General features: G+C 36.8%; 1 protein-coding gene across 1 annotated transcript; it reads right to left on the minus strand.

Annotated features, from left to right (window-relative positions):
- Window positions 1–33: 33 nt before the first annotated feature.
- Window positions 34–8891, minus strand: LOC132559848 (proton myo-inositol cotransporter-like). The gene is made up of 9 exons (XM_060224478.1): window positions 8516–8891; window positions 4602–4761; window positions 3778–3986; window positions 2998–3109; window positions 2442–2602; window positions 1998–2109; window positions 1305–1567; window positions 497–649; window positions 34–230 (listed from the first exon to the last, which is right to left on the minus strand). Exons 1-9 carry the CDS (start codon window positions 8889–8891, stop codon window positions 34–36), a joined length of 1743 nt encoding a protein of 580 aa, XP_060080461.1.
- Between the last annotated feature and the right edge of the window lie 11172 nt (window positions 8892–20063).

The following is a 20063-nucleotide window of genomic DNA, read 5'->3' on the forward strand; positions in this document are numbered from 1 at the left end:
TCAAGTCTAGACTGTATTGTTCCGAGGAATGCGTTAAAGTTTAGAATTCGACTCCTCATAAGCTGCATTGTCCGTGGCGTAAAGTCCGGGCGTGTGGTGCTCTGCTTTATACTCCTTCGACATGAAGAGTTCTTGGACTTCTTCTAGGGTCTTGTTCTTGGTTTCAGGAAGTACAGAGGCGATGGTAATCAGTCCTATTAAGGATATACCGGCGAACAGGTAGAAGGTACCTGAAAGTAAATAACTTATTAGTCTGAATGTTGGATTATGTCGAAGTAAGAAATACTATAGACCTGAGCTGGCTATAGCAATGGTCATTTTTGTTAAGACATTGCAACATCAGAGTAACAAGAGAGAGAATATAGGCGGCACTACTGCATCGTTAATGGAAATGTGTATCGCAGACAGGTATGTAAAGCCAAAACATGGAATGACCACATCCATTTCAACAGTTTTGTGCGTGAAATTTTGTTAATGGACAATATCATTGTACTACCGTATGTGGTGATCGCCTCCAGAAGCGACAGAAATGTCATGGACACAATGAGGTTGGCGATCCAGTTGATAGCAGTGGCAAGGGACGTGCCTGTACTTCTCGCCCATGTGGGATATATCTCAGAGTTGATCGTCCATGGCATAGGTCCTAGTCCTGTAACACACACCATAATCAAATACTTAACGCATTAGTTAGAGAACACCAGACAACAGTGCCGTAGACTCTACTACTGTAAAGTTCTTTATTATTCGAGGATGGAATAACGTCTCGATTATACATTGAAAATGGATGTAGTAAAGAGAACCATCGTTTGGTAATGATTTCCATAAAACGTACATTCTTTTGCTTCAAAGTTTTGTCAAGTCGCGAGAATTTTAAACAACGAATAAAGAACTTTTTTTTACAGTAACGTTTTCCAGAAACATTTTACAGTATTCCCTTAGGAAACATCACGATATCGACCATACTGAACTTAATACAAGGATACTTAGACATAGATAATATTAAGCTGAAGTCCTTTAATGATTTATTACAATAAACTTGAAAAGAAAAATTCCGAAAAAGACAAAGATTCAGAAACAATAACAAAAATTTCCCCTGTATGAAACTGATTCAGAATTTCAAATTCTTCAACGATGATCACAACAGAAGCTGTAATGTAAGATAATATATAGAATGAGTTAAAATTTAATCTTTTTAGTGAATGTTCAGGAACGTTAATGACGTAAAATCGATTGTATCATATTTATGGCGATGACACATTAATAAAAAATTAAAGGAGAAACGAGATTTAAGAGTTCTTGTTCACCTGGGGCGAATCCAATGACGAAAAGCGCAAGACCAAGAATTGCCATCCACGCGTAATCTGTCGGACAGAAATTATCAGCCCATGTGTACTTCGGCGTGTCCATGTTATAGTTATCCTCGTTACACCGGAACTCCGTACTGAAATCCGGATTAGCGTACCGCTCAGTGTGTTTTTCCATAGTGGGTAAACATGATCCACTAGACACATTGCCCTTCTCGAAGCAGTAGCCACAATCTTTGTCCGTTATACAATCATTGCAAAGTCTGTAAATGAAAATAAAGTCTTTCAGCAGGTAGATAGACTTATGTCCAAAGTCATGTGACTGATCTTTAGTAAAATCGGTGATAAAAATAACAAATCTAGTTTAAAACTTCCAAATGTTTATAATGAGGCGTTATGAATTTTATCGCCTTCGTCAGATACAGATTATCAAGAAATCACGGAGTTCTTGATGAAACGCCTTAGATTTATCTGAATACGTTCACGTTTTAGTGTTAATGATGAATATCCACACACCGATCCGATGATTTAGAAAACAAAAGGTTTCGTTCACCGATCAGTATGTAAGCACTTCCTTTGATGCGGAAACTGACGAGCAGGAGTTATATTAATACGTTAATGATGGCTCCGTCAGGCCCTCCCCCATTAGCACCCCCAACATTGCCACAATTACTTGGTTCTTAGAACACTTACGATATTGCACTACATTTGGTGTCATTAGATGTTTCTGATATGAAAACGTCTGGCGTGTGGATAACGGACAGCTGGAAACCCACTGCCAGAACTACAAGTGCTATTATGACTCCTGAAAATAAACATGATCTTTAGATTCAGACCAAGGCATTTTATACAGAGATGATAAATGGAACAACGCTGTATTCCTCATCTATAAAGTACAGTTATCAGACAAATGTCAATAACATTCAGGATTCCTTGCAGGAGGCTCGGGGTTTAGTAAACAAAGACAAGGAATGTAAACTGAATGACAACATGATTAGAAAAATAAATAAATTACAGTCATTGCTCACAAGGGCAGAATAGATTGATGCTACTGTTACAATGAGATATCTGGTGGGACGATTTAACATTGAACGTAAATGTGATCATAAGCGGATTCCCTTGACAATTATATCTTACCAACAAAACTAAGGAGGGTTAAAAGTTTCCGGCCCGATTTTTCCACTAAATAGATCCCTATAAAGGTACACAGCATGTTTACTGCATTCGGAACACACACCAACCAGATGGCCTGTTGAGACGGGAAACCTGCCATTCGGAGGATGCTGGCGCTATAGTATCTGTAGGGAGACATGATAATAAAAATATTACAGAAAACAAGAGAGCCATGGCCCTTTACAATCATCTGACAATCAATTGATGGATGGGAAAAGCACAGAATTTGCAGACCCCCTCTTTTTAATCATGAAAAGTATCATCGAACGTTTCTCTATCAAAACTTCAAAAGTTCAAAAAGCTAAATCAGGTGGACATCAGGTATCCAGCAGTGTTCAACAAGCTCGGCAGTTTGACATCCTTACCCATATCTGTGCGTGCCTGCGTGTGCGTTGGAGAATAGTTTGTTATCTAGAGGTGGAAAATACATAATTGCGAAATCGCGATCATCACACTTATCATACAACTTGGCGGAAACTCGTCCCTGTTAACATATAATCAACAGTCAAGTTTCACTTACATGACAGTGTTGATACCGCAAAGCTGCTGGAAAAACTGTAAAAGACAACCTATGACAAGTGCTCGGCGGACAGGCTGGGTCTTAAACATCAGCTGTAACGTCTTGCAGGCGTCTGAAATTTAGACCGAAAAGTCATGGACTTTTTTAAAATGTAGTCAGATAACTGAAGACAAAAGAAACTTATCAAAATGAAGAAAAGTAAGGTAACCTACACGTCTAAAATACAGAGTGAAATTAAAAAAAGACGTTTAAAATAAAGATCATATCTTAAATATAAACGGAAGAAGTCACAAAGACGTTGAAGCATAGACAAAGCAATGTCAAAAATACATAGGAAAGATAGACCAAGGTCACAAACACATCTGAAATATAGACAAATCCGATTGAAAGGCAGAAGCAGGTCACAAAGACGTCTGACTGATAGACAGAACCAGGTCACAATCACATCCGACGGATAGAACTAGATGACAAAGACATCCGATAGACAGAACTAGGTCACAAAGACATCTGATAGATAGAACTAGGTCACAAAGACATCTGATAGACAGAATTAGGTCACAAAGACATCTGAAAGACAGAGAAAAGACGATGAGACATCAAATATGTAGTATAGTCCTCGACCGAAAGATAAAAACTCAGTTCTATATAATAAATAATAAAACATGTAACCGGGTGAACTTAAATATTCAATAAACACAAACGATTCTGATTGTTGGAATCGTAAATGCTCCCGGGTTGTACTGACGGTTGCTCTTATTCTGTGAAGCCGACATTACTTACTTCCCTGTTGTTGCGAGCTTTCGTCCTCCACTGAAGCCTTTATCTGGTTAAACTCCGTGTCGACATCCTCTGTTTCTCTGATCTTCACCAAGGCGCTTCTAGCATCAGCTTCGCGACCTTTGGCCATCAACCAACGAGGACTCTCCGGCAGGAAGAAAAATCCAATGAACTGGATAACACTTGGAATACCAGCTAGACCCAACATGTACCTGTAGAAACATATCATAATATGTCTTATCATAAAGTTTCCAGGCAAAACTATGCAGATTTCTCGATTTCTCAGTTAAGAATGGATCGAAGATCGTAGTTGTAAGTTGAGCTCTGCATCAAAATTACAGTATATATATTTCATTTGCAAAGGACTCTTTTTCTATTGAAATTTCGTATATGTTGTTTTATCTAAAGCAGTTGATCAACACTTACACATGCTTCGCTGTAAAAAGGACATAGGAATTTAGAATTTTATACAGTAGAGTCAGAAAATGAATCAACCTGCATTGGACAGCTGTTTCGTCTTTCTATGATTCGTCAGTGAAGGACATAAATTGGTGTAACTTGGAGGCGACTAAGGCGAATCCAAAATGGTCGAAATAAATGTCGAAAATCACTTAATATTGAATTGATTTCATATTTTTTCAGTATTCAGAAATATATAAAAGATTGAAAAATTATCAAGATTGATCAAGAAGGTCATGTACTTTTATATATTCTGAACAGTGTCATTTTTTAAGGAGTTAAACAATCAGAATGAGGCACGTGTGTACAGGATAGCCACATAATGAAGAAAAGTGCATCATACAGCAATTTCATCTTTCATTACCAACCTCCAGCCATTTTCTTTGTCCTCGCTGAAAGCTCCGGCAACAACACTGGATATGAGGATACCGATGGTGATGAAGAGTTGGTTGAGAGTGACGAGCGCTCCTCGAATGGTAGGAGGGGCTGCCTCAGCCACGTACACAGGTACAGACATAGACGCGAAACCTGTCATATGTAACACATTTCTGTTATACACTTAAATAATATAGAATATATTATAATTGATAGTCTATAAAATGTGATATATCGATACACCTTACGTTATTTACCTGTTGGTTCTGTTGTTGTATACCTTTCACTCATTTGAGAACGTGACATCATTTACTTACTTACCTACAATATTTTCATGGCGATGATGCCTAAGACACTTATTCATCCTGTTATTTTCCGTACACTTTTTCAGCAGTCTCCCGTATTTTTTTTCCTGATTTTTTTTTATAATTTAATTAACATATGAACGACACAAGTGGGGAATTCAGTTAAATACGACGGGAATTTCATTTTCGCAAATATATTCCTAACAGTCATCACTTTAAAAAGATTATATTGTTTAATATTCCAAAACACTTGCACGATAAGTATGTTTGTCACTGTTAACGTAACTATAGACCTGGAACGTTGGACAATACAGTGCAAAAATCGTATCAGACAAACTTACAGGATTAATAGCAAGATGAAGAGTATAGTAGTTAACTTCACAAACTAACAGAGCTGAAATACAAGTTGATTCGAAGGTAATCCCCCACATCCGCACATCTCCTCCACTGCCGCACATCTCCTCCACACCCGCACAACTCGCTCACACCCGCACATCTCCTACACTGCCGCACATCTCTTCCACACCCGCAAATCTCCTCCTCACCCGCATATCTCCTTCACTGCCGCACATCTCCCTCACACCCGCAAATCTCCTATACACCCGCACATCTCCTCCACTGCCGCACATCTCCCTAACACCCGCAAATCTCCTCTACACCCGCACATCTCCTCCACACCCGCAAATCTCCTATACACCCGCACATCTCCCTCACACCCGCACATTTCCTCCACACCCGCACATCTCCTCCACACCCGCAAATCTCCTCCACACCCGCAAATCTCCTCCTCACCCGCATATCTCCTTCACTGCCGCACATCTCCCTCACACCCGCAAATCTCCTATACACCCGCACATCTCCTCCACTGCCGCACATCTCCCTAACACCCGCAAATCTCCTATACACCCGCACATCTCCTCCACACCTGCAAATCTCCTATACACCCGCACATCTCCTCCACACCCGCAAATCTCCTATACACCCGCACATCTCCCTCACACCCGCACATTTCCTCCACACCCGCACATCTCCACTACTGTCTTTCTTCGGCAAAACTAAAATTTTGAATTTATTCCCTCCGGTAAAAACAAACAACTTCTTCTCACAAGATAATTCCATTTGCGGTAGGTTTTTGCCATAACAGGTACTCCGGTGATGTTTCCTGTGGAATCAGCTGCTATCTAGAAACGACGTCATGATTACTAAAGTCAATGTACCTCTTCATACACGCTTATTTAAGCCTGAAGAACAGAAACAAGGAAGTTCTCGAACAAGTCAGTCACTGTCCTTGAAACCGATTCCAGAGACAACACCATGTGTCTGTGGTACAATGTTACTATGTTACTATGGTAACAAGATTTTGTCTTATCTTGCCTTTTTTGTTTGTTGTCCGGTTTCTGCCCGGCATATATTGATTCACAGATTCTTTCCTGGATAACTACAATTACGCAATATTTCTTAACAATCAAAGAGCTCCACAATGTTAAGGGATATACTTAAGAAAACATCATAAACTTGATTTTAAAAACAGGTTTACAATCTGATAAACTCTTTGATCTAGCTGTTAATATAGTTAAATACATGTATATATTAGTCTGTCCTCTATGTGTGATGACAAGAGTAATACGATGCTGAATGACAGAAGAAATACCGCAATAAACACTAATAAATACAGATAACTATAATCTTCTTATTGTATTCTATTCACAATTATATACTCTACCCAACAGTATAAGTATTATATAAAGGGTGCTATCTTTTTGATGCATGTGAACACAAGGTCGTATCCGAGGTTCAATGTATCTATCATACATGGGATTTGTAATATAAAATACAGTCCACACTCCATGTAGACTTCTCAAATTAAATGTTAACTAATTAGTGGGATCCCAGACTCAGTAATTCCAACTTCATGCATATTTTTTACGTATTATTTTTCGTATCAATATGAAGTTCATGGTGAATTCAACATTTTTGTCCAAGTGTCAAGCGCCCGCTTCTTCATTTTCATTTTTTGGGCATTTTCGAAATGACCGACAATGCCAATGACAAATTAATGGTCCATTTTTCGAAACGTTCATAATTTTCAAACGGTTCCTGTTTACTTGAACTTCTTATCTATTTTATAGTTATATCTTTTACAGTATTAGACGAAAATTAAATATTGTTTTTGTCTGTATGCTTGAATGGCAAAAATACAAGATGGTGACCAACTTTAGATTTATCTTTGATTGCGGTTTATAACTTAGTATTACTCTACAAAGAGGTTTGGTTTATAACTTGTTTTCGCGCAGTCGGAGCAAAATACAAACAAATGTGATTTGAGCAATTTTAGTGCCTCCTCGCCATGAAATGGCATGGGCAGCCTCACGGCGAGGGCATAACTGTATAATGAGAAGGCACGTGTCAAATAATCTTTCAGTTCTAGTCAACATCTTTTTTCCCAGTGAAATGGTCCTTAATAAATTACGCCCAGTTTCCACTTAATGCCACAGAGCATGCCGAAATATTGAATTAAGAGTGAATGTGGTTTTTTTTTTTTTTTTTGTGTTTTTGTTTTTGTTTTTTGTTTTTGTTTTTTTTTCTTTTATATATAAAGGAGCAACAGATCGGATATATAGCTGGGTCTAGTTAATTTATGATTTGTAAAGTTATGGCCCTTGAAAAATCAAGCTTATGCTCATTACCTCGGATGGGGATACTTTTTGTGACGGCGTGGTACTGAAACCAACTTTATAGTGCTAGCAACATGAAATACATTACAAAAGCTCCCAGGACACCCCGCCCTACCATATAACGGGTGAACAAATCGTTACGTTTACACTACTCTGTGTCGCTTATATAATGTCGCTTGTGTAGTTTCACAACCCATTTTTCAGACTAATGAATTCTGAAGATTGACTTACCAGGCCACTAGTCTGACGGACGAGTACCTTTTAGCTTTGTTTCACTATCAATTACATATTGATAAAAACTTGGGTATATGTACCATTCTTCTTGAATCAATTGGAATCGGCAACTAAAAAGGCAGTCATCTTGATTTTTTGGCATACAATGCTTCTCAAACCACCAACATCGGATTTCTGCACAACCCCACAGAACGATATGATTTATTTTCCTACTTAAGACTAGTTACCTACACTGTAATGTGTATATAGTTTGTTTAAGGATGGTTCATAATGGAACTCAAGCTACATTTCATATCTTTGTACATGTTTTTATAATATACAAACTATAGTATACGTGTATTTGATGTTTTCTTTCGTTCCGCCATTCTATCAAAGATAAACTGCAGTACAAGAAAAACCCTTTGAATGAAACTGAATACATCGATATATATTCCATGTGCCTCTGTCACATGTACAATGTAAATACGTCCGATTTTCATTTGGAGTATCATTATTTTTTCCCCAGTTTTTACGTCAAGTAGTTCCATGACGTGGTATATAAAATGACGTCACTTGTTTTCGTGTAGAAGCAAACGTTTTGAACATACATGTAATTTTAAAGGTACGATAGTAAATGAGATATGAATTGTATCAGCTGCTGAGTTGACCTTGAAGATAAACCATCATGCAGATCGACAAGCTGAGTAAACTCACCTATGCCCACTCCAACAATCAACCTGCCCACAAACAACACTTCCTTATCCGGCGCTATCCCCATCACCGCCGCCCCTAACGTGAACACCACACATGACCAAAGTATGGTGAACTTCCGTCCAAACTTGTCTGTAGTGACCCCTGCCACCAGGGAGAAAACTGAGGCTGTTACTATAGTACCGCTGACTATTAGTTGTTGCCATAGCGTAGATAAGGAGAATACGTCTCGAATGAGTAGCATGGAACCGGAAATGATACCAGTGTCATACCCAAACAGAAAGCCGCCGACAGTGGCGACACATGCCATATAAATCACATAAAAGTGACGTGGTTCCTTGTCTCCGAGGATCAAACGCTTGTCCTCTGTTTCCGCCATTCCAGATTTGTCGTAAATCTCTTAGAGTTGGCATTTTACTGAATGAAACTTCATGAAAATCATATTGTACGTCTGTGGTCATAGTTCAGTCCTGATGACACGAATCACCTCGGAGGTAATATTGTACACATATCGAAGGCTATTTTTATACGTGTTGTGTCTGTACTCCACGTATACACAGTTCAATATGTTACCTATCATAACACGGTGTCCTCATTTGACCAGACCACACTTAGAACATCGACAACCCGTGAAATATATCGCTATCTATTTTCTCAATCATACTCCAGAACACATTATTAAACCAGTGTTTCACGAAGCAGTCACTCGCATGTGTTTACGTTCAAGTAATATACATCTGCATGTCGATTTAAATTTCAATAGTGGGTCGATACACATTTACATACACGTAAACAAACTCAGGTAAGATTTTCGCTCGTATACACATCTGTGTTCCTACACAGCTGTGTTTGTAAATATATAGCCTCGATATGTGTCCTGTAAGTGTCACAAAAAGGCAGATATTTACCTGACTTTTAGTTTCACTTTAGTTTGAAAGTAATACTATTATTTGAATAATATTACCATATGGGTTACCTACATGTGCACATGCAATATATTAAACGAATATTAGTATTACGTTGAAAAGTGAAATCGAAATGTCATACATTCAAATAAATATATCTGACTGGAGAGTACGTGACATTTATTGAACAGCGAGATCGATAACATTACAGTAACAGTACTCAGCACGAGTGAGGTCACGCCCCACAAGTCATATAGTTCCCGAATAAAAACAAAGTTGAAATCTTGTGTTTTGATACATTAGAACATTTGTTGATGCCAATAAATTTGGTGAATATTATCAATTAGCAATGATAAGCGCTCGTCACCTTAAATGTTGGAGCCTCTGCCCTAAAGGGTATCATTCCGTACTATTGCATTTCCTTCTGCAGAGTTTGTTTTTATTTAAACTTTAATTGAAATTAAAGTTTCGAACCCAAGAATTTCTGTGCCGCAGACATTTGTCTATCAACAAGCACTAACACTGATGAATGTATCTGAACACATATGTAAACATTGGAGCACAAAACGGAAAAATAATGGTTCAATTAACGATTTCTATTATTGTATCTTCTACATACAATATACTGTCAAGTAAATAAAAAAAATTACACTTTGCCGGGAAACACAAATTGGTATTTGTGTCACTGTTCTGTGACTATGGATTTTAATGATAACTTCATCAACTGGAATTTTACTAGAACTAAGAAAATGACAAACACGTATGCTACAACAGCCATTTTTGTCATCGGTTTAGAAAACTTGTTATTAAGAATAAGATTACACACCATCAATTACATTTGACCATGTATAGGAATCCGAGTCTCGTGTTTATTCCCTGCAACTTATGTCTGTCTGCAACTGTGCAATCATAAATTCAAATGTGAAATTACTTTTATTCTGAATGAAAACCGTGTGATACTTTGGTCTTAGCTAAAAAAAATCTTGTTTTTGCCAAGACCTTGTTGGATGTTGGATTAGAAACATGTTTGGTCGTTGTTTACCGAGTTATTGTGACAGTTGGAAACAATATGAACTTCCGACTAATTCCATACGCATTGGACTTGTTTATCCATCGGCGATGATTGAATTATTGATTTATGATAATCGATGTATATCGCTTATATTGATTTAATTGATAAATGATTTTCGGCATCAGCTGATCATTACTGTCATCTGCTTGAGGTGTGTAAATTGCTTCCCGCAATCAGCTGATTTATCGCATTGAAATTGTTGAATTACATTAATTGGATGGGAACTGTTTCCCAGAATCAATTAATTAAAAATTGTAATTGATTGATGGCGTTTCATTATGGTCTATTTTAGACCGACCGTCATGCCTTTTCAATGAAGCTGCGACCATTTATCCAAATATGCATCTACTGAAAATCCGTACAATTTTCATTCTGATTTCACTGTCGCTTGTGAGATAATCTTTAGAGCGTGGATTTGTAAAATTATAGTTTAGCCCATTATTTCTAACATTAAAATGAATCCATATTGATCAAATTGATTATTTATGATATAGAATGAAATCTTCCATGTAATTCTGTTCCTTGTTATCTCCATTTTGTACTCAAAAATTCAGGTCCTTTGAGAGGTTATCATCAGAAATCTCTCCAGAATACATTTCAAGAAAATGGCAACATATCGACATAATCATAATCCAAACTCAAATTCAATAAAACTAGGGCAAAAGTGAAAAATAAACGTTACAAGGAGACTCCTGAAAAAGTACAAGGAGAATAAGACCAGGTGTTTTGGAAGAGTAAGCATTTTCTGCATCATCGACTACACCCGCCATGTAAATATTGGTCTATCAAAACATGTAATGTCATGTTCTCAAATAAGAACAAGGTACATAACAACGGAACCAACAAGCGAATTAACAAGCATCAAACACGTCCAGCTTCACATTGCATAAAAGAAATGAAAATATTTCTCAATGAGATTACTATGACGATGGTAAAATTTCCACACAAATCATCGATCTGCATCTTTCGAAACCCTGTATTACGAGTTTGTTCGTCAGTAGACGACTTCTTGCACGGAAATCGTGATAACGGGAACAGGTCCTTGAATATCGAATCCAGTGCGACATATGTAAATATCACATGTTTGGATGTGTATCTGTAGTATAACGTCGATGCTCGATATGAGCAGTGCTGGTGGTTTTGTGACTATGTTGTTTAAAGATGGCCTTCCTATCTATGTGAGGTGTGTGTGTATGTGGAAGACTGCGATTTCATGCAAGTCTTGTTATAGTCAGATGATGAGTAGTTGATAGTGTTGAACCAAAGTTTCGAAATATATAACAAAAAGGCCCCAGCAGAACAACCCACCCGTCCCTCTACACTAACAATAGTTCTGTTGGTAAGTTAACAATCTCCAGGAAAAAACTTATTTAGGATCGAAGTAGTTCTTGATCTACCAACTCTCTGTGAACGGTTTCTCCAAAATCCAATACTCTGACGTCAGATAAGAGTTGCAAAGATAGTTTAGAGATTAAGTAAAGAATTGAAGGCTATCTCCCTGCAGACATACGTAAACATGTCACATTTATTACATGTGTCGGTATTCGCCCACAACACCCAATATATAAAAAATGTTGCATATTACTGTTGCCAGGAACCTTTATTTGCGACACGCCCTTTTGATATGCTCGTTTGTTTACTTTTTACTACTTTGTTAATGTTGCTGATGGTTTGTATCGTCAGGAATTTGACCATTATATCTTCATTAGTTTCCTTTCTTGACTTTTCATGTTGGCAATAACAAACTTTTTTTTTTGTTGTGTTTCATACAAAAGAATATAATGCAAATACAAAACAGAATTAAAAACTAGTGAGTCGTTTGATAGCAACAGAATTCAAACTATCTGTTCTGACTCCAAATTGGACAAGATTAACCTATTTAGCATGCTGAAATAGAAAATTATACGACTGTTATCAATCAGATTATCCATATCCCTATTTTGTAAACGATGTTAAGGATATTGGTATAACTAGCACTGCCACACAAAGATAGGATTTCGAATGGTAATAATAGCAACAGTAATAAGTTATATAATTCATTGACTGAGATTGTCAGTAAAGACCCTTAGATGGTACATTTGTATATGTAATGAAAAATATATCAAGGATATAAAGTGAATTACAGCAAATACTAGATATATATTAGAGATATGGCGAATGATGGAGGTGCTTGATAAGTATGACACATGATAAAAAAGGTCACTTGAGGAGCTGGTATGGTAGTGATATAGATGGATTATCAGAAACACGGTACAAGATAGACAGAATGTTAATATGTTAGATAGAGATGGTAGATCAACAGTATACCGGTACTGATAAAGAATCGGGGTATATAAATATCACCAATCAAAGTGTTATTAAACATAAATTTATATATCACCATATGCCATCTTAGTATGATAACTGTTGTAGTTGTATCGGAACACTAATTAAAGATTTGCGATCAATTTGACATTCTGGTATTCGTTCGAATGACGTTTACGAAAAACACTAAGAAAATGCTAACATATAAACGCACTAACAACCCAAATTCAAATTCAATAAAACGTAGGCAAAATAAAAAAAAATAGAAAGATTTACACGGACACTACTGAATAAAGTACAAGGAGAATAAGACCAGGTGATCTAGAAGAGGAAGCGTCTTGTGCTTCACCGACGACACTCGCCATGAAATTTATGTTTTGTAATAGCACATAGCATTGAGGATTTATGTCCCGTTGGAAGAAGATACGGTTCTTATTTGGGAACGCGACATCCTTGGACTGAGCAAGATTTACATGACGGAATCGTCGATGAAACAGAAGATGCTGATCATTCCGGACCACCTGGTCTTATTCTCTATGTGTGTTTTTTCAGTTTACGCATTCTTTCATCAATCGTTAAAAAATATATGAAATATCATCTTCAATCATACACATAAGTTCGTAGAGTTTGCTGCACACGCGTTTTGTGAATGGTAGCGATTCGGCAAACAAGTACAGTAAACACTATTATCTATCTCTCGTGATAGATACAGAAACGTTCATAGTGCATTCGGTATAACCCAAGCACTACCTGTTTCAACAGTATATAGATTGAAAATGTAGTGATATCGCGACGACTATAAACTTGTATTATTGTTAAAAACATAATGGGGTTGCAATAGCTGTTAAACCATCACTATGAAGGCAAATCCACTGGCATCATTACAATTTTAGGCACAATTTCATACACAAAACCCTATTAAAAAGCGATTTTTGACTACAGTAATACGTTAATAAAATTGTGACTTACCAATGCCCATGCCGACGATAAGTCGGCCGACCAATAGAACTATTTTGTCGTTAGCAACCGCCATTACAACAGCTCCAATTGTGAAGACGAAGCTAGCCAACATGACGACAACTTTTCGTCCGAATGCATCTGTCAGAATTCCGGCCACCAGAGCAAAAAAGGCGGCGGCTCCTATCGTGGCGCTTACAATAGCCTCCTTCCATACTGTGGTCAGGGAGAAAACGTCTCCGATCAGGAGCAGAGCACCAGACACTATACCGGTGTCATATCCAAACAGGAAACCTCCAATGGTAGCAAAGCACGTGAGAAACACGACATAGAACTTGCATGCTCCTTCCGAATTGTCGTTACCCATAATTCAAGGTTAAATCATGTAACTGCTTGTTGTCCAACGAAAAAAATTATTCTTGCTAGATGTGAACCAACGGGGCTGATAATCGTTTATGAAATGCGAAATCGAGTTATATCACTCCGCCGCCGGACACACTCAAAGGAACTTATGGATGAAACATCTAAGGGTTCCTTTCTTTGGAGACTTGGCCGACGAATGCTGGAGAAGGGTCCGTGAAAGTGTACCTTGTATTTATATCATTAAACACCTCTCTCCTTATCAGGGAAATTGCTCTGGTCGGGAGAGCGTTTGGACAGACTGATAGACAACTTCGGAATTCGGGTGGTCTGGTGGAAGGTAACCTAGCATTGATGACAAGGTCTGGAATTGTTCTATCTAAAATATAGGTTCCTAATGTGGTTACTTCCTCAATGCAATAGTACCAAACTAAATTATTCTACGAAAAATGATAGGTTAAAAACATTCATAAGGATTATGAATTGAGTCAATTTTACCTGGTGAACAAAGCTTGTAGATAAGACATAACAGAACGTCTAGAAGTCATATCCCCAGGTCGTATGCAGCGTCGTTAGAATGAATGTTATCATATCTCTGTTTATTCAGCGGTGTTCTACAGGTCTTCTCTAGGTTTATCAAAAAATGTAATAGCAGGTGAATACAATTCTGTATGTAATATATTTGACGAGTCAATTTCGAAACGGTAACGTTATAAGATACTACTGATATAATGAAAAGGTGAAACAACATGAACGACAACAAAAAGGTAACGAAGATGTTTTGTGCATTATATCAGATATTTCTGTCGCAAAGAATAAGTGTTGACTGCACCATATGGTAAAGTTTGCATCATCGAACAAATGAAAGTTTATTTGAAGACAAATATGTTGAATACTAATTAGTTGACAATTTGGACGAAACAAATGAGAGTTGGAAGAGCTTTATGTTACTACTGTCAATGACCTCGTCTTGGATTGGCTAAATACTGACCAATAAAAATATATGAAACATTTACATTATCGGTTAGAGCCGATAAAATGATGCACTTCAGAGCGAATAGCAAAATATCTATGTATAGATGAACTCCCAGTGTAGGAATTTGTACTAAATAGACTTTAGAACTTAACTAAATGAACCCGTCCAAGTAGCCGTTATCATAAGAGCTTTCACGGAAAGGAAACGATAAATAAACATGAGGCACATGGGCCTTAACGGTTATTTGACTATAAAGACCTATATATGAAAGAGGCCAAATAGGCCTAAGATAAATTGCTCAATTACACTAGTTTACATAGAACACACTGGATTGTTCATAAAGACATTTTCTGCAAACTTATATTCTGTATAAATGCACTACATAAATGTCATTACTCCGGACATATTGCTTGTTTAAAAAGCATGCTACAGGCACAATATCAAGACCCTTGACCTTTTGGTTATTGAGAAGAAGTTGATTACACATGTACAACACATTTGACCCCTGTGGAATTGAAAATGGCTCAAGGTGAACAGACATGGTAGCCCTTCATCCCAGCATGCTACAGCAATAATATCATACTTGAGAAGAAGTCCTTTAAATATGTCTTTAAATCTTACCCCTGTGACCTTGAGAAAGGGCAAGGTAAATCATCTGAACAAACTTGATAGCCCTTCATTCCATCATACTAGGGGCCAAATAATCAACATCCACGGCCTTTTAGCTATTGAGTAGATATTTAAATAATTTTAACATATTTGACCCCTGTGATCTTGAAAGTAGGTCAAGGTCATTCATATTAACAAACTCGGTAGCCCTTTTTCCATCATGCTATAGGCCGAATACTAGTACCTTAAAGCTTTTAGTTATTGAGATGAAAAGTCATTTGAATGGAAAGTTTAACACGGCGGACGACGCACGATGACGGACGAAACATGATTGCTATAGGTTATCGTGACCCTTCAGGACAGATGACCAGATAAATCAATGAATGAATGAACTAAACAATTTTCACTCGGCTATCAACACTTTTGTGTATCAGTAACTGATATATATATAACTGTGCAAGTATTTACATAATTAATTAATGCAAATATGTACATCTTTATAAACAGAAGAGTGCACAATAACTCTACTGCCAAAATATTAGCTTTGTATCGTATCCTCATTCTTTTCTTTACTTTTTTTCTTATGCCAACTAGATCTCAATACTGTCGTTATGATAAAACGCTGTAACAACAATATATGCATTTTAAATCTATTAAGATGACACGGTTAAGAATAGCACGTGTTTTACGCCCTTTTTCTAATATCATCTATTCATGGAAATCATTAAATTGATTTCTTTATAATGTTAGCAGCGAACCTCCCCGTCTAGATTTCAATGTTTTTTCGTTCTATTATTATTTTCTTGGTTGCCTAAAATATAACCCTTTCATCGCATTTAAGTCCCAAAAGGATGAAACAGCCGTATGCTAGTATGTCACCACCAGAAGGATGAAACAGGTGTATGCTAGTATGTTAGCACTAGAAGGATTAAACAGCTGTATGATAATAGTTTGTGAACCCTGGAAGGATGAAACATCTGTATGATAACGGTTTGCGAGCCCTAGAAGAATGAAATAGGTTGATGCAGTTTCATTCCTAATTTGGCTTCACGGTATATCATTAATTCGTATTTAAATGTGCTCTCTACTTGTGCACCTTTTGTACTATAAGTTGACCGTAATTCAAGTGATCTGTAGTTATAATGTTATCACGTATGACAGGTTTACGCTCTAGACTATGTATAAGATAGGTAAGACACCTTGCGGTATCGATCACGGATATTATATAATAACTAACGATCTGAGGTTTTGCAAATCCAAGAAAATATGGTAAAGAAAGTGGCGCACGTATAAGATAAGAATTAACCAACAAAAGTATCATCGTCAATCTCAGAATATATTACATTACAAACTTATCTTATCTTTGATGACAATAACAAGGATGAATCATAATTCTTCTGTTTTTTCTTTCATTTTAAACAAAAAATTACCTAAATCCTCGAAAAAATAACTAATGCACAACAAACTGGCATGCCTTGTCGCACTTACATAGATAGATAGCGGAACGATATATATATATAAGACTTAATCAGTATAAAATGTGCAGAGCAATTTCAATGTTGGATTAAAAAATAATTGTTTTCACTTGTACTGCTTTCCGGGCAAATCCAAATTCCCAGCAGATTTTTAAAAATCCTTTATGACAAACAAGAAGAACCTTACTTTAAAAGAGCTTCAGAGTTTGTTCAGTTAATCTTGGTATTGATATAAAAGAAATCGACCAAGATTTTCATAACATCAACTAAAACCAATTGTGAAAAAATAGTTCTGTTTAAATGCCAATAGATGCTCCATAGTGACAGCCCAACATTGGTAAGAAGATTTTGGATAAAGACTTGATTCAACATCACGCAGTTCTAATGATAAAACTTCAGATTATAGTTTCTGAAAAGTTTGCTATCTTGGCAGCAGTGTTTCCTTGTTTATCGGTATTAGGAAAGATGGTTGTACAGAAACATAACTTCCTAGAATTTTGCTGAAGAAAATATTTGTAAATGGTATTTCTTTGATTTTCAAATAAGTATGCCAGTACTTATAGACCATGATAAAGTTATGAGATGTTGTAAATGCCATCAGGACTTAAAAATTCTCACAAGTGTAATAACCATGATGGCATTCAAAGACCAAATTAGTCATATCACCGTCAGGTTTACAGCAGCCTGTATTGAGAAATATCATAATGCCGTGCATTTCTAGGTTAAGTCTGGGATCATATCTAAAGAATCTGGGACTAGCTCGATGCTTCCGGGATGCTTGGCAAACTATTGTCACGTCGGTTATTGACTGTGTATCAATAACCGGCTCTATCAGCGAACAGCAGGACAACTTAGCAGGCTTTAACCGGTATATTTCATAAACATTGGCGTGTTATACTTAATCTCAATATTTCTTTAAAACAGTAGTAGCTTTCTTGACTGTAACATGACTATACCTATACTGACATATTCAACACAGTGCAGTTGGTATGTTCGACCCTTCTTGAACCTTAATATGGGACATTATACAAACAGCTATATGCAGGGGGTGGATAAAAATTGTGTTAAAGCGATTTAAATGTCCGTCGCTAGACTATTTTTTTCTTTGGTGCCCTTTCCTCGAATAGAAGTAGTATAAGGTCATTTTCGAGATAGGTACAGCTCGAGATGAAGTCCTCAATCTCCTTGATCGACGTCTGAAATAAAGCGGCTATATGACGAACCTTGTTGTTATCTTGGCCAATGTTTACAGTTTGATAAGGTTTAGCTTTTCAGCTGTGCATTTTATTCCATTCTATTAGCATTTCAATAGTATTGGGCTAGTATGTAATCAGATCGAGAGTATGCGGGCCTTATTAGGAGATAACTAAGTAATACTAATAAATACTTGTAGAACTCTTTCTTATTAGGTTTACCTGGAATAGAATTAGACCCATTTAGTCGATCTCTGAAATCACAGCCTTACAAACAAAGCCTTTATTATCTTCAAAAAAGGCAAATATAGCATATCAACACGTGTAAGTAGATAAGGTTATCTATTTGGAAGATTAGTGTTAATGTCATTTTATACAACTTGTACGTCTTAGTTCACGATAAGAAAATCAATGGTTTTGTACTGAAACTACCTAAAGCTACAGAATATTGCCTTGTCTTGAATAATGGATTTTCTTTTCGACACGAAATGATTCCTACCGACTTATCAAGCACAATACACATGGAAGGGTATTTTACAAGCACATTCGCAAAGGTGATATTTTATCAATTTAAGTTACACAGTAGTAAAGCTTGCAATAAATAGATAAAACGAAAATAAATACAACTAAAATAGACATATTTTAATGGAAGACACCAAGAATTAACATCGCAAAGCATATAATTACGTATGACATTTGCACGACTGTTCATGGAGCATAAACCCCACAAACAAAAGCAAGGTGATACCACTATGCAAGCTAACACCACAGATGTGTGATTTAAGATACAATAAATGCCATGCAGCACGTGGCCATTATGACGTCAGTATTATGAGTACACTGAAATGACAATTATTCGCGTACAATTGGCTGTTACAGACTCTAGAACCTTTAGTAGTCGAGTAGTCCAGACGGAGGTATTTCTTTACATTTTTTCTAGGTATCCGACAAGTAACTTTGTTTCTTGTTTAAGATAGAAATAGTGAGCAAACACTTACTGAACACCTACCCTCTTACTGATATCATTTAAACAAATGTTTCCTGGATGAAACTAAAGTCGACACAATTGAAAGTGACCGATCAACAAATCCCATGAGAGTTTTATTGAAGATGGCTCGGACATCTTGAAATCATATCGACTATGATAACATTTAGAAAACATTTATACCAACATTTCTGAAAACATTTTGAGCAATATAAATAAGATATTCTATCCTACTTAGCAGGAAAATATCATCGTATACGATGGAGTAGATCCAGTGACGGGAACATCCGAAACATGAAACGGCTGGAAAGGGCATCTCCGGTATAACGGCAAGGGCATTTCTGGTATTACGGCAAGGGTATTTCTGGTATAACGGCAAGGGCATTTCTGGTATAACATACAGCAGGGTCAGTTGCAATTATCTTATCATAATTTCACTTTAAAGTACTGTTGTGATGTTAAATATTTAAATATTTAAATAAGTGTTTATGGTAATCTTACATGCATTGATTGCGTTAAGGTACGGAATTCCACGTATTTACGGTAGTTTCATCAACTCTCAAAATTGCTGCGCGAAATTTGCCCAAACATAACCACACTAGGGTTATGATATTGAACAACATTATATGGTTGCGTGGAAGTGAATCATTCAAAACTGACATCTCCTTTCAATGAATAGAATAAAAGATTTTGTCTTTTTTTTAAATGCAACTTT

Source organism: Ylistrum balloti, unplaced genomic scaffold (assembly GCF_031769215.1).
Source record: "Ylistrum balloti isolate Yb309-2 unplaced genomic scaffold, AGI_CSIRO_Ybal_v1 Utg370978, whole genome shotgun sequence".
In the NCBI taxonomy this organism is placed as follows: Eukaryota; Metazoa; Mollusca; class Bivalvia; order Pectinida; family Pectinidae; genus Ylistrum; species Ylistrum balloti.